We start from the raw sequence: 25,871 nt of genomic DNA, 5'->3' as shown, positions 1-25,871 counted from the left end.
CAGATGTTTTGTTCTTTTAAAAGCCATGAGAATGAGTTAGCTTTCGATGTTGCAATTTGTTGTGAAGAAGGGAAAGGAAGAGAGACCAGATGGATTACGAAAGGATAGAAAAACCTTCTCAGGTACTTTTGCTTTAACCTCTTTCCACTCTTTTTTTTGGTTTTTGTTTTTCGCTTTCTCTTCCTCCAACGTTTTCAAGATACAAAAAAAGGATCTCTGTGATTTCACTCCATTTCTCTTCAGCTCAACCTTCGATCTATCAACATCGCTTCCTCGTCTCTTGATTTCTACGCAAAGCTCGTAGAATTGACGTTTTTCTGTTTTGATTCCCTTTTTTATGAAATTTTGAGCTGAGGAATGAGGTTGAGAGTGGTTTTCTGTTGTGAGATCTGATGAGAATTGCTCGAATAGGTTTGTCTCTGTTTTTTTTTGATTTGCGTGGAATCAAGCCTAAAATCTATAGGTTTGTCTGTGTTTTTTATGTTTTTAGTTTGATTTTCGTGAAATCGAGCCTAAAATCTATAGGTTTGTCTGTGTTTTATTTTTATGTTTTTAGTTTGATTTTCGTGAAATCGAGCCTAAAATCTATGGGTTTGTCTGTGTTTTTCTTATGTTTTTAGTTTGATTTTCGTGAAATCGATCATAAAATCTATAGGTTTGTCTGTTTTTTTTTTTTTTTTTGTGTTTTTAGTTTTATTTTCGTTAAATCAAGCCTAAAATCTATAGGTTTATCTGTGTTTTTTTAATGCTTTAAGTTTGATTTTTGTGAAATGAGGCCTAAAATCTATAGGTTTGTCTGTATTTTTTTAATGCTTTAAGTTTGATTTCCGTGAAATCAAGTCCCGAATCTATAGGTTTGTTTGTGTTCTTTGATATTTAGTTTTATTTTCTTGAAATCAAGCCTGAAATCTATAGGTTTGTCAGTGTTCTTATATATATATATATATATATATATATATATATATATATATATATATATATATATATATATATATATATATATATGAGGAAAATGATTGTGAGCTTGAAGCTCATATAGCTTATATGAGGTTGAGGGCCCAAACACATGTGGGCCCACATTGTTAGGATGATCCAAAGCATTCATTTGAAAGGCCCTTACATAGATAGGGTGTGTACAAAAAATCAGCTCCATAGGATCATCCTAACTCATCCAAAAGTGGAGGGCAAAATGGACAGACACCGTTTGCCACAACTTTGCCCGTTTTTGCCCTCCGCTTTTGGAGGGGTTAGGATGATCCAATGGAGCTGACTTTTGGTACACACCCTATCTATGATGGGGCCTTGCAAATGAATGGTTTGGATCACCACAAAAAATGTGGGACCCATGTGTTTGGGCCCTCAAGCTCATATAAGCTATATGAGCTTCAAGCTCACAATCATTTTCCTCTCTGTATATATATATATATATATAAAGAAAACGGTTCCTACACATATGTGTAGAGAGTTCTCTACACATATGTGTAGAGAGTTCTCTACACACTAGCTTTAAATACAGTGGGGGCCCACATTGTTTGGGTGATCCAAGCCATCCATTTTAAAGGCCCTCACATAGATAGGGTGTCTACAAAAAATCAGATCCATATGATCATCCCAACCCTACGATTTGTGGAGGTAAAATGGATGTCTTTAAACCTTCACAAATTAGTCCATTTTTTGCCTCCACAGTTCGAATGGTTAGGATGATCCTATGAATCTGATTTTTTATGGACACCCTATCTATGTGAGGGCCTTAAAAATGAATGGTTTGGATCACCCAAATAATGTGCCCCCCACTGTATTTTAAGCTAGTGTGTAGATAACTTATCTACACATATGTGTAGGAACCGTTTTCTCATATATATATATATGAGAATAGAGTTCCTAAGGTGTCACCTCATATAGCTTATATGAGGTGCCGCTCACAAAACATAAGGGGCCCACATTTTTGGGGTGATCCAAACCACTCATTTGAAAGGCCCTTAGATGGATATGGTGCCTACAAAAAATTAGGTCCATAGGATCATCCTAACCCTTCCATTTATGGAGGTTAAAAATGGGCAGATTTATGGAGGTTTATACCCATCCATTTCAACCTCCACAAATGGAAGGGTTAGGAGGATCCTATGAAAATGATTTTTTGGGCACACCCTATTTATGCGAGGGCCTATCAAATGAATGCTTTGGATCATCCAAACAAAGTGGGCCCCTTATGTTTTTAAGCGCCACCTCATATAAGCTATATGAGGTGACACCTTAGGAACTCTATTCTCTCTCTCTCTCTCTCTCTCTATATATATATATATATATATATATATATATATATATATATATATATATATATCATTGTTAGGATGATCCAAAGCATTCATTTGAAAGGCCCTTACATAGATAGGGTGTGTACAAAAAATCGGCTCCATAGGATCATCCTAACCCATCCAAAAGTGGAGGGCAGAATGGACAGACACCGTTTGCCACAAATCTGCCCATTTTTGCCCTCCGCTTTTGGAGGGGTTAGGATGATCCAATGGAGCTGTTTTTTGGTACACACCCTATCTATGATGGGGCCTTGCAAATGAATGGTTTGGATCACCACAAAAAATGTGGGACCCATGTGTTTGGGCCCTCAAGCTCATATAAGCTATATGAGCTTCAAGCTCATATAAGCTATATGAGCTTCAAGCTCACAATCATTTTCCTCTCTCTCTCTCTCTCTATATATATATATATATATATATATATATATATATATATATATGAGGAAACTGTTGGTGAGCTAGCTTGCCCAATCACATGGGTCCCACATTTTGGGGAGTGATCCAAACCATTCATTTGCAAGGCCTTATCATAGATAGGGTGTGTGCCAAAAATCAGCTCCATAGGATCATCCTAATCCCTCCATTTGTGGAGGACAAAAATGGACAGACTGATTTTTGGTACACCCCCCATCTATGTAACGGACTTTCAAATGAATGGTTTGGATCATCCTAACAAAGTGGGCCCCCATGTGATTGGGCAAGCTAGCTCACCAACAGTTTCCTATATATATATATATACTATATAGCAGAAGAGAAAAGAAGAGAATATTTTTAATATTTTGAAAATTCTATGAGAATTACACATCACTTTTTTTGACTTTTTTTAACAAATGCACCCATTCAACCCACATATTTTCAATCCTACCCCCTCCTTTATGCTTTCTAACAAAGGCACCCATTAAAGCCACATAATTTCAATCTTACCCCCCTCCTTTATGGTTTTTTAATAAAGAATCTATAGGGTGATCTTAACCATCCGATTTAAGAGGAATTATGGAAACCTCTATAGAATGGAGGGCTAGGATCAGCCTATGGAAATGATTTTGAGGCACAACCTATTTATGTTGTGTTCCATCACATCGACGGTTTGGATAAACCTACGACGTGGTCCGAACAGTTCTTGGTCGGCCTGTGCGTCGCACGGGGTTTTTTACTAGTATATATCATTGTTAGGATGATCCAAAGCATTCATTTGAAAGGCCCTTACATAGATAGGGTGTGTACAAAAAATCGGCTCCATAGGATCATCCTAACCCATCCAAAAGTGGAGGGCAGAATGGACAGACACCGTTTGCCATAAATCTGCCCATTTTTGCCCTCCGCTTTTGGAGGGGTTAGGATGATCCAATGGAGCTGTTTTTTGGTACACACCCTATCTATGATGGGGCCTTGCAAATGAATGGTTTGGATCACCACAAAAAATGTGAGACCCATGTGTTTGGGCCCTCAAGCTCATATAAGCTATATGAGCTTCAAGCTCACATTCATTTTCCTCATATATATGGGAAAGGTGAGCGTACTCGGTCGAGTAGATAAGCTTATCTACTCGGTCGGGTTAAAACAGTGGGGGCCCACATTTTTTGGGTGATCCAAACCATTCATTTGAAAGGCCCTTACCTAGATAGGGTGTCCACAAAAAATCAGCCTCATAGGATCATCCTAACCCATCCAACAGTGGCGGGAAAAATGGGCAGATTTGTGGACAAACTGTGTTTGTCAATTTTTCCCCATTTTCCCCTCCACATTTGGATGGGTTAGGATGATCCTATGGGGCTGATTTTTTATGGGGGCCCACATTTTTTGTGGGCTGATCCTATGATCCTATGGGGCTGATTTGTGGATAAGCTTATCTATATATTTGATTTTCGTGAAATCAAGCCTAAATCTAGGGGAGTGGGAATTTGTTGAAAGAGCTGTTTTAATTTAGTGGAACTGGTTATTATTTTTGGTTAGGGAGGAGGATTTTCTCCTGCTAAGCTGAGGAGTATGCTTTTAGGAGTGGAGAATAAGAGAAAAGAAAAGGAAGAGCTCGAACCAGAGTCCTCATTGCGATCTGAAGTTAACGAGATCGAAGAAAGAGGTAAACTTTAATGTCTTGCACTTTTTTGTAATTTTAGGTTTCTATTCTTTTTCTTTTTTTGTTGGATTTTAGACTCAGTGTGTAAATCTTAGGTTAAAGTTTGGTTGTAATGTTTGATGTTTTTCTTTCTCTGTTGGTTGATGGAATTGCAACGAAATTTGCGTAGGTATTAGCAGTTTAGAGAACTGCAAAGATGTGGCTGAATGCTCGACTTCGATGACAGTGGATACATTAGCTTGCGGGATGACGAGTGACCGTAGATTGAAAGCGCACACGTTAACTAATTCCAGAATTCTAGAGGATGGTTCTATGGATTACGATAGTGGGCATGAAAGTGTGAGCTTGTCGTCTGCTTTTGAGTTTCAGAAGGCAGAACGAGTTTCCCATAGATTGCCTATCATGCCATTTTCCAAACCTGCGCCTTCTAAATGGGATGATGCGGAGAAGTGGATTGCAAGCCCTACATCAAACCGGCCTAAGACTGGACAGTCTGTAATCCAGGTTGGACAAGCAATTGCATCTCGGAAGACGGGCATACTTAGTTATGGAAACCGTCAATCTGCATCAAAGATGGTTTTCGAAGTTCCAGATCCAAGAATAGTCGCAGAAGAAGCAGATACTAAAAGGATTGATCCAAGCCAGGCCAAAAGAGAAGTTGGAGTACAGAAGTATGTTAATTGGGTACCGGAACCGTATCAAGTTGCAGAGTCATATACTAAGCCTGCAGATTCTGCAAGTAAGAGTTCAATGCCTCTTATTTATCTAGTAGAAATATGATTGCTTAATTGTATGATTCTTGATTTGCAAACAACTTTATTTCTACTGAAAGAGTTTTATTTAGAATGAACATGTACATGGTTGCTGCACTATCACATGGAACTTTGTTTATTTATTTATGTTTTTGCAAAAATTCACTCTTAACATGCATGTTGGAGTTGGACATGACAGATGACACTGCAATCAGGACAAAGCTTTAATTTGACCTGTACTATGCTTTATTTTTCATTTTTGTGCTATTCATATTTCTATTTATTTGGATCTTTGATTGCATTCTGTGTTTGTGCACTAAATATTGTAGTATATCTTTTGATATCACAGTATTGTTATAGGGCTGTTTAAGCATCAACTTTCCTATCTCTTTTCTTTCAAACAGTGTGTCCATCTCTTGATGCATCATCTGGCTGTACCTATGCTTTGTGTTGTAATTCATTGAATTGCTGATGTTGTGCTTCATAGTAATCCATCAAATTTCCATTTCAGTTCCATTTTGCATATGTAAATATCTTATCTTATGGAAAATTTCTAAGAAATAAAATTTCCTTGGGAATTTGGATCATTTTCTATGAATGATTGATACATATGTTGCGCTTAGGAAATAAAACAAAACACTGAAAATGACTATATGTTGACATCATGGATCTCTTGCGAATAGGATGAGGTTATATTTTGAAATAAATTTGGAAGCTCCATGTCATTCTGTTTTGAAAGATGTGGGAAATTAGAAATGGAATTTTCAGAAGAAAATCATAGGAATTATGTGGGCCTATGGACCACATTTGAAACTTTTGAAATTGAATTTTTTATTTTACGGTTAAATTTGTGCAGTTAGCCTCAATCGCCATGATTCATCTGGATATGTCCAAAGTTCTACAACATTTATTCCACCTCCACCAACAGTTAGGTCGGTGTCCATGAGAGATATGGGTACAGAAATGACTCCTGTTGCTAGCCAAGAGCCTTCTAGGACTGGAACGCCCGTGAGAGCAACAACGCCGATGCGTAGCCCCAGTTCTTCTAGGCCGTCAACTCCAGGAAGAGTTGCACCAACTTCATCTCCTGTTGAGTCAGCTAATTGCCAAGTGGATCCTAACAAAGAGTTGTCTGAAAAAGAACTACAATTGAAAACTAGGAGAGAAATTATGGTTCTTGGAGCACAGCTTGGTAAGATGAATATTGCTGCCTGGGCAAGCAAGGAAGAGGAAGACAAGGATGCGTCAACTTCACTTAAGACTGTAGCCATGAACCAGCCAACTAAAACTGTCATTGAGACCCGTGCATCAGCTTGGGAGGAGGCAGAGAAAGCCAAGTATATGGCAAGGTTATTTCTCTACGAGCCATTGATTTGATTTTGCTTTATTATAGGACTTTTCATCGTGATTGTTGCCATATGCTTGACTTTTCTGTAATTACCACTCCTCTGTCATGTAGATGTAAATGTGAAATTCCTTCGAAATTTCAGGTTTAAACGTGAAGAGATAAAAATACAAGCATGGGAAAACCATCAAAAAGCAAAGACAGAAGCTGAAATGAGGAAAATTGAGGTATTGCCTATTTTTTAACCCCTACCAACTATGAATCTGGATTATCATGGTGGTTATATGTGGCTCCTTTGGACTTGTGTATGAGCTTGTGTCATGCTTTCTTCTTTATAGCTCCAAAAGACCTTTTATCCTTCCGTATTTTCATTGAAGAATGATTAAACTATAAGTAAACTCATAAATATTCTGTCTGTTGTTCTATCTAATGCCCTATTTTTTCTTGTGCATACTTCATGTCTGAAAATCTTTTGTAAGTAGGATGACTTCTGCATATATGTTCGAATTTGTATCTTTGGAATGTTGTATGCTGTTTTCTCAAAGGGAGCTGATATTTACGCCCTTTTCATTCTGTGGACACCCGCATTTAAACCCCCTGACCGGCATTAATCGGTTGCAAGTTACAACAAAAAGGGTACTTTTAAAATGACAAGAATACCCTTTCAATGAAACCCCTGTTGCTCTCTCTCTCTCTCTCTCTCGCACCATCTGAATGACTAAATCTATAAACCGCTGCTCCTCTCTCCGGAATCTGCTCAAATGCCAAATTCGCCTCCTCCACAACCTCACATTTGCAATATCTATCCAAAAGTGCATTGTCAAGCATTAAATTCTCTCCCAAATTTCATCACTTGAGCATGTAATTGTCTGCCAAATTCCAAAAGCACTACACCTGTACAAGCTCTTAAAACACTCGTTAGTGTACCTTATTTGCTCAAAAACCACCCCTCATATGCTTAAAGAGATCAAGAGCTCCAACATCATTACTGTTCTTAGCAAATTTCCTGTGATCAAACTCTAAACGATTAAATCTCCGCATCTCACAATTATACTGCAACGGATCTATTGAATGGTCCTCAATCCATCCTTCTCCACAGTAGGATTAGTATAAGTTGAAATCATTGTGGTCCGAGAAACGACATTACGATTCAGACATTTTTTTCAAACAGTTGGCGTGCTTCCTCTTTTAGACCTAACTTCATGTACATGTTCATGAGATTGTTGATTATAAAGGATTTTGGTTTGAACCCATGTGAGAAAAGGTGTTGATGGATGAGTTTCCCTTGTTCAATTGCTCTATTTGGATGCAACATTTGATGAGTTCCCAGTAATTTGATGAGTTCCCAGTAATGTGTGCACGAATTATGTGGTTTTGGAGGGATTTTATGGCGTTGATGGCCATGGGGAGGACCCTTGGGTGACAGAATTTTGTGAAGTCGTTGATCAAGGTAGAGGGAGCTTTGGGTTGATTGATAGAGAGGAGAGTGTGAGAGAGGATAATCGAAAGTGCTTTGAAGGATTCCAGGAGACATCACATAGGGGACTGAGAGATTCTGAAATTTTATTTCTTTGTAGAGAGAGACCTTGAAGCTTTGCAGCGAGAGACGTGATGCAGAGGAGAAGTTGAGGGTTGCGGGATTTGGAAGCGTGAGAGAGATAGGAGGGGGTTCAGTTGAAAGGGCATTTTGGTCATGTTTGGAACAATTCTTTCATTGTAACTTGCAACCAATTTTAGCCGGTTTGAGAGTGTGAAAGCCGGTGTCCGCAGAATTAAGAGGGGCGTAAATATCAGCTCCCTTTCTCAAATTTTGCGTTGTCATGTGATAAAAAAATTTCGAAAGTACATTTAAATCCTTGCAATGGTTACGTGAGGCCTTAATAAAATCTAAATGTCTGAGGAAGGAAAGAGAAACTGATCTGTTAATATGTAATGATAACATAATTAAACATAAGCAAAAGAGAAGTGCTAGCAGGACACTGCAGGAGGACGCCAGGGCTGGACAGCCTCTACCTTCCTTCTTGTTTTCTTTAACTCTTTTCTTCTAGCACCCTCCATGAGATGCAAGCGCTACTATGTGGTTTTTGTAGAAGACAAAAATGCCTTGCAAAAGTTATGAGAGGAAGACAACCCCCCCCCCCCCCCCCCCCCCTCCTCTCTCTGTTGCATAAATCTACTTATGGAGCTGCTCCAACTTTTGTTGGAGCCATTCAATTCCAATATGCTTTGGCTGATAGACTACGCAGTTTTTTTACATCTTGATGCTTCTGCTTCTTGTCACTTCTAGTAACTAAGATATCATCATTAGCTTGTTGTTTCTTCAATCTGATTTGTATAACTACTATTGCCTTTGTCATTTCTAGTTCCAATGGCTATATTGACTGATGAAGTTTCTCGGTACCGTTGGATTTGTTTAATTTGGCTCAAATATACCATTTTCCATATAACCATTATCATTACCCCACATGTTCTTAATGTTGAGCATCTATATCCATAAATGAGATTCTTAAGTGGAAAAACAGTAGAAAAATAAAGAGCAAGAAGAAAGGAAGAAAGGAGAAGAGGAAGAAGAGAAATCTCGTGGGTCAGACTGACTCCATGATTCGATCATATATAACTATCATGAATATAAAACATGTTGTACGCATAGTGGGCCCATCAAACTCGAATTTTTCAACACCCCCTTCAAACTGGTGATAAATGATATACAAAGCCAACTTGAAACAAATACTTTTGTTGGAGTATATTTGTAGTGTATGGGCTGACTCTCTTCGCCTGATTCTTTCCTCCTCCTCCTTTCTTCTTTCTTATATATTGCCGTAATACCCAACCTCTAATATGGTATCGAAGCATACAAAAGGTTTAATCCATTTTCTTCTTCTCTATATCTTCCCTATACACCTTTTTTTCTCCTTTTTTATTTTGGTGCAGACCAAAATAGGGATTGTAGTTGGGAGTATCATGTGGGTCGTTCATCATTTTTGTTCGTGTACGTCTTAGGGCTATGGTGAAGATGTTGCTTGTGGCGGCGTTCTGCGATCGCAAAATATTTATCCAATCGCAAATCATCATTTTTGTGATCGCAACTCTTGTTTCAACATAAGGTATTTTCTTTATTTTGTCCATAGGATGCTAAGCCTATGTTGTTGTGTGTGGACACTTCTTTGTGGTGTTATGTGATGATTCGTTTGTTGTGCTCTTCGTGTGGATGCTTGTTATCGTTATTGGTTGTGTCTTTTGCAATTGTTGTTGAAGATGCCTTCCATATGTTTGTTGGTGTGTCTAAGTGAGGTGTAGATGAAGAATAAAAGTGACCTTAGATCTGGGATGTTAATTCCCTCAAGCTACGTCAATATTCAGGTCCCTTCCATTAAACTTAACAGTAGTAACTATGTTGATGGGGCCAAATCTGTGAAAGTTTTTCTTATTGTCAAAGAGAAACTTAAGTAACTTGTTGAGGCAAAATATTTGTAATGCATCCAAATTCTCTTAGTTGGTTGAAGAAGATGCTTAAATTAAATCATGGTCGTTGAATAGTATGGAGCTGAGAATCAGTACTACCTTAGTTTTCTTGATATTATTAAAAAAAAATTGGGGGAACGTGTTCGGAATATGTTTTCTGGGTCCAACAACATCACCTAAATATGTCACTTTTCCCAACAGTTTTTTGGTCTATAATAGGGTGAGAAGAACCTAAAATTAATATTCAGCAATGATGATCATTTGCAAGGTGCTTGTTAGAAGGGCAGTGTAATTGCATGCCTGACTCGGGGTATTCTTGTCCTTTCATGTATAACCTAGTGACACTCATATATATAATATATTATGAGGGGGAGAAGTCTCTCTCTCTCTCTCTCCCGTGGAAGCAATAAAACCTCAAACATGGTATCAGAGCTCTAGGAAAGATTTCTAGGGCCTAGGGACGGCCAAAGTAGTGAAGAAACACACACACACACACACACACACACACACACACACACACACACACAAAGAAAGAAAAAGAAAAAGCTCAAAACCCTTTTTTGGGTTTTCCTCGGAGCCGCTGCCCCTCCCTCTCTTCCCTTGAGCACACACCTGTTGAGTTTCACCCCTAATGTGATCCCCAATCAAGATGGAGGCCAAAGAAGAAGCTAAAAGATCTTTAGTCTTTTTCTTAGAATCAATAATATCATTGCTTTGATTCCATATTAATGTTGAGCATCTTCATCTACATACACATTGAAAGTGGAAGAGAAGGAAGGGAACAAAGGAGGAAGATGAAGAGAGGAGAATTCATGAGAGTTAGACTTCAACCCGATGATTCTATCATATTTATAATATCCCACTTAAACAGATTTATGAGTAAGTTATTAGGGTCATCCAACGATGGGCCCTATCAAATAAACAGAAAAATAATAACTAATGAATATAAAACCTGTGTTTATAATTTAGGGAGGTAATCCAAAGAGCATATTTTCCATAAAGTTACAGCGCCTGCTTTAAGACATATATTGTCTTTCCTTAAGCTGCAAGCATAATTAGGATGATATGAATCTTTGTAGACGGAAGCTGCTCAACGTACATACTTTCATTGAGCTTCTAATATAGGTTTTATGCCCATTCAATCAAGCAACCATTGCTTACAACTTGCTAATGAAAAAACTGCAAGGTCATGTGGTGCATACCTATGCAACCATTCTTCCTCGGTAGAGCTCCATTTGTTATCCTCTGTAGCCTACTAAATCTATCCTTTTGGTATTCTCTTATAGTTCTTTCATCATTTACATGATATTCAACTTTTTCTCATCGTTTTGTGGATTAATGAATCTTTTCCTTTCATTAGGTGAATGAGCTCCCAAGTATGTTTCTGATGAAATGCAACATTTATTCATCCATGCCTTTCTCCTATTTTCAATAATCTCATTTTTCTATAGTAATCTATTTCCTATATCTTGCCCTCTTGACTGGGAAGGATTGATGATCCATATAAAATTTCTTATATTGGAATAAATCTATTGGAGATTGTAGAAGAATTGGTAGGTCCCACCATGCGAATTGTTTTGAATCAGGTTGAACTCTCTTTAAGTCTCTTACTATGCATATAGGGCCCTCTCACTAATGGCATTCCTTATAAATAAAGAAATTTGTGCCATTGAAGTAACACCCACACAAACAATCCTCTGTCCCTTTGTTTTTTTCCTTTTCTTCTTCCTCCCATCTTTCATTCCTCTTCTCCTCCTTTCTGTTTCTGGTTCCACTACTTTATATTTAATCCCTAGATTTATAACATGGTACCTAAGCAGTTTCTGATGTAGATCAAAACCAAAACCCTTGGATCAGATCTCAATGGTTTCCTTCTTTCGGGAAGAAGAAAATGGTGAGGGAAAACTGTTTGTATGGATATCAAGGTTTTAAATTTCGGTCATCAGCGAAACTAATGCAGCGTGGCTTACGTGGGAGGCAACAACAAGCAGCTGATGGCTTGTTTTCCGGCAATGATTCTGGCAACGGGTTGATCCCGAGGCAGCAAATAAACTTTTTTTTTATTAATAAAAAACTTTCCAATTCGTTTACATAGATCCATTTTTTTAGGCTTTCATTGGCCAAGCCTAATATAACTCAAAGTCAGGAACGAAAATATAAAAAAAGACTCCCTAAAAAATCTCTAAATTTCGTTCAACTTTACCCCCCCTAAAATATAGGAAAATCCAATCTTTTCCTCCCTCTTTAAACAACCAACTACAATCAACTTCTAAAAATAAGACTCCTAATAAAATTCTACTCCCTAAAATCTCTACTAAAGAATTCTATCCAATCAAAGAAAAATTAGAAAAAAAGAAATTCCTAATTAATCTAAACTCTTCAAACGTAGAGATCAACGTATGCCATTGATCTTTGTGATAGTGCTAGATGCACTTGCATCAGAAACCGGAGCATTTCAATATGAAATTTCTCCCGAAATCTTGTAAAATCACGGAAACATTTTGGCTCGAAATCACGTCCGGAATCCAATTAATTACATGGAATAATTCCATTACTGGGTCCTATCTATGATGCATAATAAGTCAAAGTGACAAACCTGACTTTAATCCTTTTGTATAGTGGGCCCTATCAATTCTTCTACAGATATAGTTGCAAAATAGAGGAAAAGTTCTTAGGGTGGCTGGTGCAGAAGATGGAGGAAAGATAGTCTGAACCGTTTGTTTGCTTGTAGTATTAGGTGATTCTAGAACTCAAGGAATCGTCTCGACCTTACTTGAATCTTCAATGAATAGATCATGACACCTGAATTTTGAGTATTTTGGGCTATAGTTCAGTTATTGGAGCAGAAGGAATATTAGCTATTTCACTTGACTCATTTCAGTGATGGCACTGAGATATTTTTTTTTGAAAAGGGCAACAGAATATATATATATATGTCAAAACAGAACCGAGGTGGTCCTGATGGCACTGAGATATTACCTCCATTTTCTTTAGCATTATCAATCATCTCATCAATAGTGGTGAGAGAGGTCTCTTCTCCAGACATGCTTGAACCCAAAGCGGGAGGCCTGAAATTGGTTCAGGAATTGTCGGACCTGTTGGAACTTGGAAGCACTTCTAGAGCTCGGGTGAAAGTTCGATAAGACGGTCTCATCAATTGTCACATGATGAGATGTGAATAAGGGGTGTTATATGGGTGATATTTTGTGTCTCACTACATTTCACATAAATAATTTTATGTGACATGGTCAATGACTTTTCAATGGTTTCGAATATGCACATTATAAACCCAACCAAAAAGATCGAAAACGTATACTGGCAAGCTCTAATTCGAACAATATTTTATATGGAGAGACATCCTGAAATTGAAGAGCCTGATTTTCCTGCTAATTGATAAGATATATGAGCAAGATAAAGGCTTTCAGTCCATAGGATTTTTGTGGTGCTGGTTGTGAAATCATGAATATACTTGACTGTTTTGTTTCATTTTATGCTAAGGTGTCATAGACATGAGAGTGGCTGTGCAATCCATCTGTATTAATATTCAGATTTCTTTTGAGATGAACCCACCATCATCATCCATGAATGTTGTATACTCTTAGTCAAAGGATTCTTCAATGAAACTGTATGGCTGTGGAAGCACTTTGACAATTTCATTTCCTGTTGAAACAACCATAGCTTTTCAAATATAACATTGCAGTGCTCATAGCTAGGGATAAGGTAGGTGAGGGAGCCCATAATCATAAATGTGAATCTATCCTGAATGTTCAATCCTCTCTAATTCATCCAAATATTTTCCTCGTCATCTGGATAGAACCAAGTGCTGCAACAGGGAAGGCATTGCTGACTCATTTATCTGCATGTTCTGAAATATTTGTTTAAATAGCCCAAATTTCCAACTGTTTAAATTGAACAGTTGGATGTCTATGTTTTCTTCAATCTTTATTTAAAGAAAATATGGAAAGTACAAATCAACCAGTCAATGTTGTTTACCTGTTGTGGTTTCAACCCAAAGGAGGCTATTGAATTTCACAGCTATCAATCTGTTTTTGCGTATTGCTTACCTTACACAGAAATATAGAAAACATAAATATATACCTTACCATGTTGAAGCATATATGATTAAATAAAACCAACTCTAACGGCTAATTGGTTGTTTCAACCTTGGTTCAAAACCCAACAACTCCTTGATATTAAAAATCTACATGTACGGCCAACCCGAAAACAGAGGGGCCCCACATGAGGAGGAGTGTTGAAGTATAAATGATTAAATAACACCAACTCTAAGCTTTTGGAGTAATTGGTTGTTTCACATACCATGCTCATGTCTTACAAAATTACAATGCCATTTTTTAGGTTGAGGTAGAAAGAATGAGGGGGCGTGCTCATGATAAGCTGATGAACAAACTAGCAGCAGCAAGACATAAAGCTGAAGAAAAACGTGCAGCTGCTGAAGCCAAAAGAAACCGGCAAGCGGCAAAAACTGAGGAGCAAGCAGAATATATCCGAAGAACAGGTCGCATCCCGTCCTCATTCTCCTGCTGGGATTGGTGCTCGTGAGACCCAATCAGTTTCAAATGTAGCCCTTGCATTTTACCGGTATGTCTGATAATTTTTGTGTTTGAAAACTTACATGCCTGCCTCTCTATAAGCTTTCTGCTAGTTTTACTTTTCTGTCATTTTGTGCGTCAATCAATTCACATCCTTGTATATGAGTCATGAAAATGCTCCTTGTTTTTGTTCCATTCATCCATGAGCTATTATTTTTTTCACCCACAACAGAAATCTTCTGAGATTTTGTCTTCTTATCTGAAGATTGTAACTAAAGTGTTTTAGTGGGTATTTTAATCTTCTCCTTAAAGGTTTGCCATTGCTCCATGGTTCTTTCATCTCGGTCGTTGCCCCATATTACTAAAACCTTAAAACCCTATGTTGCATCAGTACGGGTACGAGTGTTGGAATCCCATAGGACCAATACGGACTTCGAGTACTGATTTGACAAACCTCAACAAGAAAGATTGTGGATTCCCTAAAATATTCTATCTTTGCTAGCGTCCATCGCGTAAGGAATTTTGCGGATTGACTGTTGCATGTGAGAGGAGTCACACAGGCTCACTTTTCAGTAGATTTTGTCTTCATTCACTAGGTGGCTCCTCTCACATGCAACAGCCCATCTGTGAAATGCCTCCTGCGACGGATGCTAGCAAATCCCTAAAAATATAAAATTAAAAAAAAAAAATAGAACAACAAAAGGGGGGGGCGCATGTGTACTGTAGGGGGGGTTGAAAATATCATCGCACAGAATACGAGTCTTCTTTTTCTGCTGTAGTATAGGTCCCTTGTCTTGCCCTCATTTAGGGGTGTAAACGAGCAGAGCTGAAACGAACCAAGCTCGGCCCGGCTCGGCTCGGCCAGGCTCGTGGGCCTTACTGAGCTCAGGTTATATTAAGGGCAATGATATATTCACACCCCTCATCTTCCCTGGACAACCCTATTTGGTGTAATTTGACTACTCTTTTTACACCATAGAGGCTGGTCCAAGGAACAAATGGGGTTCCAAAAAAGAAGTGACATATTTTGCCTCCTCCTTTCACTCCTTGGACAACCCTTCTAGTGTATATATAAATAAATAATATATATTTAAATATATTAAATACTTAACAAGCCGAGCCTGGCCTAGCTCTGGCTCGGCTCGTTAAGGATTCTAGCCGAGCTTTTACCGAGCCGTGCTCGAGCGAGCTTCTGAGCCCGAGCCAAAATTGACACCCTTACCGTCATTGTATTCTTCTTTTTTCTTTTCTCTTTGTTGTATTTTCTGGTGGGAGTCTTGCCTAACCCCAGCTTAATTATCAAAAAAAAAAAAAAAAGATTTTATCGATAATTTTTCAAAATCATGGGAAAATGTTGGGATTTTGTAATTTTATAAAAAATGGCAACAATCACAGTATTTTTTTGAAAATATCGGAGATAATTGTGACTTTGATATATATTTTTTGAAATGGTTGTGACTTTGATATTAACCATTCGATTAGTCAAATTATCTTGGACTAGTAAAGGTGCACGTCCGTTGCACGTGTGACTGATGAGAGGATAACAAATGGAGAAGTTTTAGATATTAAAAAGAAGAAAATCATACATAAAAGGAGATTACAAATAGAAAATCATACATATAAGGAGATTACAAATTAGTTTCCTTATGAAGATACTATCTTGGAATGTTAATGGATTGGGATCTCTGGCAAAGAGGGCTCAAGTTAAAGGGTTAGTTACAAAGTCAAAACCGGATCTTATCTGTATCCAAGAAAACAAATTGGAGGTTATTGATAGGAGTATGGTAAAAAGTCTTGGTGTTGGTTCGCATTGGGGTTTCTCTTTTGTTGAAGCTATTGGTGCTTCGGGGGGCATTTTCATAGCTTGGGACGAATCTAATTGGGTTAGGTCCGAGGAATGGAAGGGTAGGTTTTCAATTTCTATTGTCCTTCGTAGGGCGGAAGATGCGGCTGTGTGCTTGTTTTCTGGGGTGTATGGTCCTTCTCTTTGGGCGGATAAGAGGTTGTTTTGGGAAGAGCTCAACGGAGTTAGGGATAGGTGGTCCTATCCTTGGTGTATAGGGGTGATTTTAATGAAATTAGGTTTGTTTGTGAAAGGTTAGGATGTCGAAGAGCAAATCAAAACATGGCTGCTTTTGCATCTTTCATTTCAAAGCATAATATTATTGACCTTCCATTATCTGGAGCTAGGTTTACTTGGAGCAGAGGTGAAAGTCTTAGTAGGATTGATCGATTTCTTATTTGTCCTGGTTGGCTGAATTTGGCTCCTGAGGTTCTCCAAAAGACTCTCGTTCACTCGGTATCTGAGCATTGTCCTCTTCTCTTGGATCCTAGAATGGAGTCTTGGGGACCTCCTCCTTTTAGGTTTGAGATTTCGTGGCTTCAAATTCCCCTCATGGAGGAAAGATTGGATGTTTGGTGGGTAGCACATAAGTGTGAGGGTCCAGCGGATGTGGTTATTGGGCAGAAGCTTAGGTATGTAAAGAAAAAGTTAAAGGAATGGGTAGCTGAAAGAGGTCAAGCTGATTCGAGTAGAAAAGTTTGGCTAGAAAATAGAATTGGTGATTTAAATGTGTTGGAAGAATCTGGATTAGGGTCCGTAATTTCGAGGGAGGAATTGGGTAGGGTTAAAGAAGAGCATAAAGGACTGCTGCTTCATGAGGAGATAACGTGGAGGCAGAAGTCGAGAGTGAGATGATTAAAGGAGGGGGACAAAAATACGGCTTATTTTCATGCTATGGCCAGTGCCAGAAGACGGAGAAATAGGATCGAGTCTTTGGTTGACAATGGAATCAGAGTGTCAGGGAAGGATGAGGTTACTAGAGTGATCTTGGATTTTTATACGTCCCTGTACTCGTCTGAGGGTATCATGAGACCACTTCCAGAAGATCTGGAGTTTAGTGGGCTGAGTATGGCTCAGAGGGTTGCACTAGAGAGACCCTTTGAAGAAGAGGAGGTTGAAAAAGGGGTTTTCTCTATTAGTAAGGATAAGGCCCCTGGTCCTGATGGTTTTTGTTTAGCTTTCTTCCAATCCTGTTGGTCGTATGTAAAAGGGGATATCCTGAAATTTTTTGAGGAGTTCTATCATGGGTTGGCATTGGATAAAGGCACTGGGGCTACTTTCATTGCCCTTATCCCTAAGGTTCCTGGTGCCTCTAAAATTTCGGAGTACCGTCCAATAAGCTTAGTGGGATGTTTATACAAAGTTTTGGCAAAGGTTCTAGCGGATCGGTTAAAGATGGTGCTTCCATCCATTATCTCAGATTGCCAAAGTGCTTTTGTGGCTAATAGGCAGATTCTTGACTGCTCATTAGTTGCGAATGAGGCCATTGACTTTTATCTTAGAAATGGCATGAGAGGTTTTATGTGCAAATTGGATATGGAGAAGGCTTATGATAGGGTGGAATGGGATTGCTTAGATTACTTGCTTGGAAGAATGGGGTTTGGAAGTAAATGGAGAGAATGGATGAGGGGTTGTGTCTGTTCGGCTTGGTTTTCCATTCTGATTAATGGGTCCCCTAAAGGATTTTTTAAGTCATCTCGAGGACTTAGGCAGGGTGACCCCTTATCCCCTTTTCTTTTTGTCATCGTGGCGGAGACTCTTAGCAGATTGATGAATAAAGGGAGTGGGTTGGGCTTATTCAATGGTTTTAAGATTGGAAGCCAGCAGGTAGAAGTGTCTCATCTTCAATTTGCTGATGATACGCTCCTGTTTTGTGAACCAAACATGATCCAAGCGATGAATTTAAAATCTTCCCTTAGATGTTATGAGTTGATTACGGGGCAGAGATCCAATTTTCATAAATCTAGATTATATACCCTAAACATCCCGCAGGATGAGGCGCTTTAATTGGCTAAGACTCTTGGTTGTCAGCTTGATCAATTGCCTTCCTCATACCTGGGACTCCCATTGGGGGTGGGGAGACCCAAAAAATCTTTGTGGGATTCTGTTGTAGAGAGAATTGAAAGGAGGTTGGAATCATGGAAAAGAAATCTTGTTTCTAGAGGGGGAAAGCTTGTGTTGGTTAAGGCGGTGTTGGCCAATATTCCCACATATTTTTTGTCTTTGTTTAAATGCCCGGTCAGTGTTGTATCGCGTATTGAACAAATCCAACGTAGATTTTTATGGGGAGGCAATGAAAGGAGAAAAGGGTATTTCTTTGGTTAGTTGGAAGAGTGTGTGCTTACCTGTTAAGAATGGTGGTTTGGGTATTAGGAGAGTGAAAGAATTTAATCATGCCTTGTTAGGAAAATGGTTATGGAGGTTCGGGGAGGAAAATTCTCAGTTGTGGGTTAGGGTAATTGGGAGTAAATATGGGTGCAAGCCGAGAAAGTGAGAATCTAAAAACCATTTCAAGAAACAAGGTTTGACTGTTTGGCGTGACATTTTGAAAATGTCATTTGCTTTTCTTTTGAGGGTTAGATTCAGAGTGTATTCGGGGGATCGAATAAAATTTTGGAGGGATGTGTGGTGTGCTGATGAGCCTCTTATGAGTTTATTCCCAAATTTATATCGTGCAGCCGCTGAGAAATAGAGTTTTGTTTCTGAATGCTTTGCTCGAGAAGGGGGTAGTTTAGTTTGGTCCCCTAGGTTTAGAAGGAACTTCTTTGATCGGGAGCTAGAGTCGGTTGCCTAATTTCTTAAGCTTTTATATGGTTGCTACGTTAAGAGAAGCGGTATGGATAAAAGAGTATGGACTGCGGAATCGTCTGGTTTTTTCTCTGTCAAATCTTTCTATTTCAGCTTGTTGCCTTGCAGTATATCCTCCATTTCAGCCGAGGTATGGAAATTTCGGATGGGCGGTATGTCGTGATCGGATTCAAACGATTAACTTCCTCCGGAAGTGCGGTATGATGCTTGTTGACCATTGCCCCCTCTGCTTGAAAGATGGTGAATCTGTGGATCATCTCTTCATGCATTGCTCTTTTACGCGTCAGGTATGGAGTTTGATATTTCTGAGATTTGGCATATGTTGGATTTTTCCATTTTCTATTCCAGAGTTGATTCTTCTTTGGACCTTTGTGCCATAGAAGAAGAAGGGCAAAGTATTGTGGAATTTGTGTCTTCTTGCAACATGGTGGGTGATATATAAAGAGAGAAACTCCCGTGTCTTTGAACGGGTTGCAAAATCTCCGTATTGGATATATATGAAAATTATTGCGCTCACTATTTCATGGGCGAGAAGTTTACCGGCTTTCCGTTTTGTATCGGCCTTTGACTTATGGGAGGGTTGGAGGATTGTTTGCTTTAGTAGGAAGATCCGGCATCCGATTGTTCAGAGATGGGAGGCTCCGCCTATTGAACTGTTCAAAATTAACTTCGATGGGTCGAGTATTGGGAACCCGGGCCCGGCCGGAGTTGGTGGGTTGTGTCGGGATGCTTGTGGTGAAGTTATATGGGCTTTTGCCGGCCCTCTTGGAGTTTGTGATGCCTCGGAGGCCGAGGTGAGGGCGGTTTATCATGGCATAAAAAGGCTTGAGAGAGATAGCATGGATATCACTATTGTGGAGGGAGATTCTTTGAATGTGATTAAATGGTTGAGGGGGTTGGTGTCGCCTCCTTGGAGATTTTCTTTTATTTTTTATGAAATAGATGATTTAATTGCGGGTTCATCTATTGTTTTCAATCATGTTCGGCGATCTGCTAATGGGGAGGCGGACTCCTTGGCTAGAAGTGGGGTTAGGAGGTTGGAGTTGGAGTGGTTTGACTTTCTTCCTCCCTCAGATTTGTCTTTCTTGTTATTGTTGTTTTATTTTCTTGTAATTTTGGTTGAGGCCCACCTCGGTCCCCTTCCTTTTTAATGAATTCATCTTGCCATTTCAAAAAAAAAAAGGAGATTACAAATTTGCCTTCTCTTTGTTTACCACCTTCTCCCCACCCTCTGAGGCCCTGTTTATTCGAAATCGCGACAAACGATGGTGAGGGCCCCAACCGATTATTGGCCCAAAATTAAACATAATTTTGGGCCAATAATCGGTGGGCGTTCTCACAATCTGAAATGAACAGGGCCTAAGATGTCACTTCTTCCGATATATCTGAGACATTGGTCTTTATTTACCACCTCCCCACCCACTATGATGTCCTCTCCTAGAGGACCTATGTTTGTCTCACATGGTGCATACTCAACTTGTATCTTAGAGGGTGGTCACTGAGTCTCAATCTCCCTGTCTACGCTACAATCTCATCGTCGTTCTGTTTGAATTGAGCGACAAAAAGTTTGTCACCAACAAGCTTAATGTTTTATGTAGTTTCTTGAACTAACTCAGGTCGAAGCAGTGTTCTTTCCCCTGCTTCATCCCAACAAATTAGAGATGCACACACTTCATCTCAGCGCATACAGGCTCACTATGATGTCCTAGACCAGCCTGAGAGTCTTGTATAAGTGACAGTAAAGACAACGATAATTTTCTACTTATGTTCTAGCTCTATATTTTCTCCCATAATATTGGGAATGATTCAAAACGCTCAGTTAAAGAACAGTGCCATTTTGATACTACCAAAAGCCGCATCAGTGTCTCTTTTTTTAAAGAGATATGAGAAACTGCATCAGTGTATGTTCCATATGTTTCATGGGAGCCATATTCTGGAATTCTGCTAGAGTTCAACTACAAATTTGCGTGTAGCTAATGGCACATTTTATAATCAAGCCTGATTTTCAACCTAAATATACTATTAAGTCGGGAGCATTGCATGGATGTCAAAGTACAGAAACAAGAAACGACCATCTAAGAAAAATCATCCTATCAAGTGGTCCTTGTGGCTTTACTAATTCACCCCATGGAAAGAGATCCTAGTGAGTAGTGACTACATTGTAAAAATTCCAGCGGAGTAGACAAAAAGGCAATAAGCTATTCCAAGAATTGCTTCTTCAAGATCATCAGACTTCATTCGTCCAAGTAGATGTAATTCAACTTTTTTCGCAAACTGATTGGTCGCAGGAACTTTGAGAACAACCCTATGTATGAGGGTGCAATTATGTGTTACACCAATTTTCTTACCATGGAGTCAGACGATTGCACGAAAGCAGAAGCCACGTTACATGTAATTAAGTGTTCTTTTCTGAAAATAACTAAGTTTAATACAGTCCCTCACCTGTGACCTCCAGCCCACATTTCGCACATTCCTTCCAAAGCCTCCTTCTATAGGGTAGCAACAAAGGAAGGGCAGTCCAAAACCAGTTTTCTTTTCTAATATTCCTTACTGGAATGGAAGTTTTCAAGCAAATAAATGCTTGTCAGCCGACACTTGTGTTAGTCACCGCCACAAGAGATGCCATGGCTACATGTAAAACATCCAATTTGTCAGCTAAAACAGATTGAAGAACACCACCAGCCCCACTGGTAGTAGCTACCTGTTTAATATAAATTATCACTATACCAACCAATTAAAAAGACAATCAAGTACTCAAACTGATGTCACATTTACAATTTGTTAGCCATGTATATGCCGTTGGAATCTTCCAACCCGGCCAAAAGATGCCAGATCTAACAGCTACCAAAACTACTACTTTCATTTATCACATTCATTTCCTGCTTTAGAAAAATGAAAAACACAAGATGCAATAGAAACTACTACCAAAGTTGTTGCCCACTCCTAAATTCTTAGTTTGCCTGATTCGACATCATTGGCTTTTCGATTTTATTTCACTTCAATGTTCTCTTCAACTCTCCAGTCTAAGGAGACATCTTTTTTCTTTTCTTTTTTTCCTCCATTTTTTTTCTTTTTTTCTAATGACTACAACAAAGCAGCAAAAATAAATGAAAAAAGGAAGTATTCTTCATATTTGCTTAGTCAAACTCAATTGCGAAATTCAAACGACACGCATTGTTTAGGAGCATCTGATTTCTTCAAAACTTTCATGGATAAATGAGGACTATCTCATTTTCTAATCATACATAAATAAGTGTCTTAGCTACATTGAAATTATCCAACAACAAAGAACTACCTTGTGTAACTGGCCGTCTCAAAACAATGGCTCAAAACCGGCAAAGAAGCAGTAAAAAGTAAAATGAAATAATGAAATAATTTTATCGACTTTAATACCAACTTTTGTCTACGGATACGTGCGTAGAAGTTATTGTACGAGCGTAAAGACTACCAAGAATTTAGAAACACAAAACGCTTGAAAAGAATCTGCTTAAACTTGCCAGTTACTTAAAAATATTCAGCAAAAAAATGATTCAAGAAAAATAGATCGAGAAGAGAGCAAGGGAAAGAAATTTAAATGAGTATCTCACCGAGTTAGGAAAAAAATCAGTTTATATTCAGCATTTGCTTAAACTTGTAGTAGTTGTGATGTTGTTGTCAGCATATGGTGCAACTAATAATCACATATTGAGGAAACCAAAGCAGTATTCCTATGCCAAGCCTTTTCTAAAATGATCGAGATGAATCCTTCATCTTAATATAATGGGAAAAAGTTTTTTAGGTCTATGTTAGTTCAAAGAATCAATTGAAGCCAAAGCTCAAGTAGGCCAATGAATAAAAAAAGAGTATTTTTTGTTTACTCACTAAGGTTAGCTTCAATTTGCCAAAGCCGGATTCGAAGTTTGTTCCCTCACATTTTAATGTTCAGATGGATTTTAATCAAATTTGTCTTCTTATAAAAGGTTTTACGTCTATCTTTCTGTTGCAACTAAGAGTACCAATCAGATTTGGGGCTGACAATAGATTGGTGTGCCTCCTTTGCATGGCCATGCCAGCAATGATCGTGTTCCAGGCGAGTACGTCTTTGAGTTCTATAGCATCAAAGACTTGGACCGCTCGAGGAAGTCACCCACATTTTGCATACATATCTACAAGTGCAGACGTGCAGTGCCCATGATGGTATTGAGCGCAATCTTGTGCTGATCAATGTATTCGTGTAGACGTGCCCCTTGATCCAATGCCCGTAGGTGCGCACAAGCTGATAACATGTTGACAATTGTCGCATCTATAGGCTTTATTCTCGCAGCCTGCATCTCCTCAAAGATAAGAAGACACCTTAGATAATATTGTTTTGAATGAAATTTCAGAAACTGATTAAGAATTGTTTTTGCATTGACTTCATAAGGAATTGGTGATTTCTTATCGTCAATAGTTCCTTTCTACATATGATAGGAAATTATCAGCATTTCATCTAATCTACCAAATACATTGACGAGAAAAGTGTTCCTGCGCAGGGAGTTACCTGCGCATTAGTGGCTTATAAAGCCTCCCATTGGTCACTTTTGTGGACCCGCAAAGGTGGACCCAATATACAAACCAATGGGAGGCTTTATAAGCCACTAACACGCAGGTAACTCCCTTCGCAGCTGCGCAGGAACACTTTTCTCATACATAGACATGCCAAAATGCCTACAACATCACTAATATGTTCATATACATGTAGTGAGTGTGCATGTAACAAAGCCAGATGGAATTATATCTCTCCGAAGACTTTACTGAATCTAAGAAATAAATTTGCAGGAAAAAAAAATGAAAGAACAAAACTGAAGCAAATAGAGGGGATAAAATAAATTTCATCTAATATAGCTTTGAAAACAACAAATAGAGGGGATAAAAAAAACCCTTCCCTGAAACCCTTATTCTCCACCTTTCATAGCAGCAAACAGAGGGGATAAAATCCTTAAGGCGATTTATGGGTGAGATTTTTCAGGGTGGGATTTCTGCCATTTGTGGGTCGATTTCTTGGTAGGATTTCTGGGTAGTTCTTGAGAAGAACTCAATGCAGACATAATTCGGGGGGGTGGGGTCCATCATGAATGACTAACACAAAATAACACTGATTGGACAATCTTAACCGTCCAATGGATTGAATTTTGTCTGTTAGATATTGATTTCTCGTAAAAGATGAATTTGAACATCAACAGTCTTCAAAATTCATCCAATCTAAATGTCAGTGATGAGACCACATATACTAGTGCCACTTCCCCAATTCTTTACACCCAAGACATGAAGAGTTAAGCAGTGGATACTCAGAAAAACCAAAATTGAAAGAATTTACATAACCTGTTTGTATGTTCAGGTTAATTTTTTCATTTGAAATCAAATAATGGAAAGCCAAGAAGTTTGAGAAAAGTTTTTCTTTTTCCAATTTTTTTTCGAAAATTCCTGCAATCCAAAATGGGCACAAGGGATTGAACTATTTTAAAAGCTGTAAATGGTTGCTATGATTCATGATTATGTCGTTCTAGCATTGAAATGCTTATACCATATGAATATTGAGTTAGAAACTCTATCAATTTCCATGGAAAATCAAAATCAAATTTTTAGCAGAACCAAGAAAATGGTTTTTCCCTTCTCGTAACTTTCTTATTCTTAATATCTTTCAGAGTTCAAAATTTTATTTCCAGCTTAACAGTTTGCCTCCGCTGCAAATTTTGAGTGGGAAATAGCATTTTGGATAGGCAAGGAAAAGTAGAAAATCAAAGTACTGCAATATGTCATCAAAGAATCTGAGTTTAGACTCCTTTATATTGGTACAGTCGAGTAAACAATTGTTATTATCCTTGGTAGAGCCTTGCATGCAGCTTTTGACATATTGATTAGGTAGCTAACATTTGGTATCAGAGCATGTATTACGTCGACATCGAGTGAATAATATTCTTGTTATGACAAAGAATAATTTGGCTGTGACCTCCATCGAATCAATATGGAGTGAGATCTAAACAAGGTTCATCAAAGTCTTTATAACATGCTGCGGTGTAACTGCGTAGCAAATAATAGAACTTAGGCCGTGTTTGGGTTGCTGGAATTTTCTTGGAAAATTTGGAAAGAAGAAAATATTTCTAAAATTTCCAACTTTTTTTACACACTAAAAAAGATAATTTGAACCAAGCATATTTAATTTTTACGTAGTGAGACCTTCAAATTATGATAATATCCCTCTAAATCAACCAAAACCATATCATTTTCCACTAAACTGTAGAAAGGGAAAATTTTCCCAAGAAAATTTTTCTATCAGAAATGTTTTTGTTGCAATCCAAAAGAGGGCCTTAGGAAAAGCATTTTCAACCTTGGCCCTACAGACAATAATTAAAAGTGCTAAAAATAATTACCATGCACATGCTCTGGACTCATCTATATAGATCCTTCCAAATGAGCTATCACGGCCTAAATGAGTAAGAGATAAAGATTGATTGTTTGACCATATATATAAATAGGGTACTGATATTAGCACTATAATATTGTGATAAGAAGACGAATTCAATTTGTCTTTTCTTTTTTAATTGGCCGGTGAGTGCTTAGTGGGAAGGAAAATAATGTGGTAAGGGAGACTAAGACCGGTGAGAGTAAAGAACAATAATAAGGTGCCATGTGTTAAAAAAAAAAAAAAAAAACCACTTTTTTGTAAGTTTCACCTAAGAGTTTGTAGTCACTTGTGCAAC

At 38.4% G+C, this 25,871-nt stretch overlaps 2 protein-coding genes across 5 annotated transcripts; both read left to right on the top strand.

The window, feature by feature from the left end:
* Nucleotides 1–23,496, top strand: LOC143886319 (Remorin family protein). 4 transcript variants are annotated; one of them, XR_013253739.1, is made up of 7 exons: nt 1–122; nt 4,269–4,395; nt 4,562–5,131; nt 6,001–6,493; nt 6,635–6,716; nt 9,421–9,593; nt 14,308–14,444. XR_013253739.1 is itself a non-coding variant. In XM_077390261.1 (7 exons), the coding sequence occupies exons 1-6, from the start codon at nt 90–92 to the stop codon at nt 14,509–14,511; spliced, it is 1,509 nt and encodes a 502-aa protein (XP_077246376.1). In that variant the 5' UTR covers nt 1–89; the 3' UTR covers nt 14,512–14,550; nt 23,205–23,496. The 4 variants fall into 4 exon arrangements, 3 of the variants coding, with proteins under 3 accessions (XP_077246376.1, XP_077246375.1, XP_077246377.1); XM_077390261.1 differs by lacking the exon at nt 9,421–9,593 and adding an exon at nt 23,205–23,496 and having other exon boundaries at nt 14,308–14,550; XM_077390260.1 differs by lacking the exon at nt 9,421–9,593 and having other exon boundaries at nt 14,308–14,829.
* On the top strand, nt 16,627–17,199 carry LOC143886083 (uncharacterized). Its single transcript, XM_077390059.1, has one exon. The coding sequence runs from the start codon at nt 16,627–16,629 to the stop codon at nt 17,197–17,199; it is 573 nt and encodes a 190-aa protein (XP_077246174.1).
* Nucleotides 23,497–25,871: the final 2,375 nt, after the last annotated feature.

Source organism: Tasmannia lanceolata, unplaced genomic scaffold, assembly GCF_043159265.1.
Source record: "Tasmannia lanceolata isolate RefF3 unplaced genomic scaffold, GAP_Taslan_0.1 ptg000011l, whole genome shotgun sequence".
In the NCBI taxonomy this organism is placed as follows: domain Eukaryota; kingdom Viridiplantae; phylum Streptophyta; class Magnoliopsida; order Canellales; family Winteraceae; genus Tasmannia; species Tasmannia lanceolata.
Note: the sequence above shows the minus strand (reverse complement) of the source record. Positions and strands in the feature narration are given on the sequence as shown.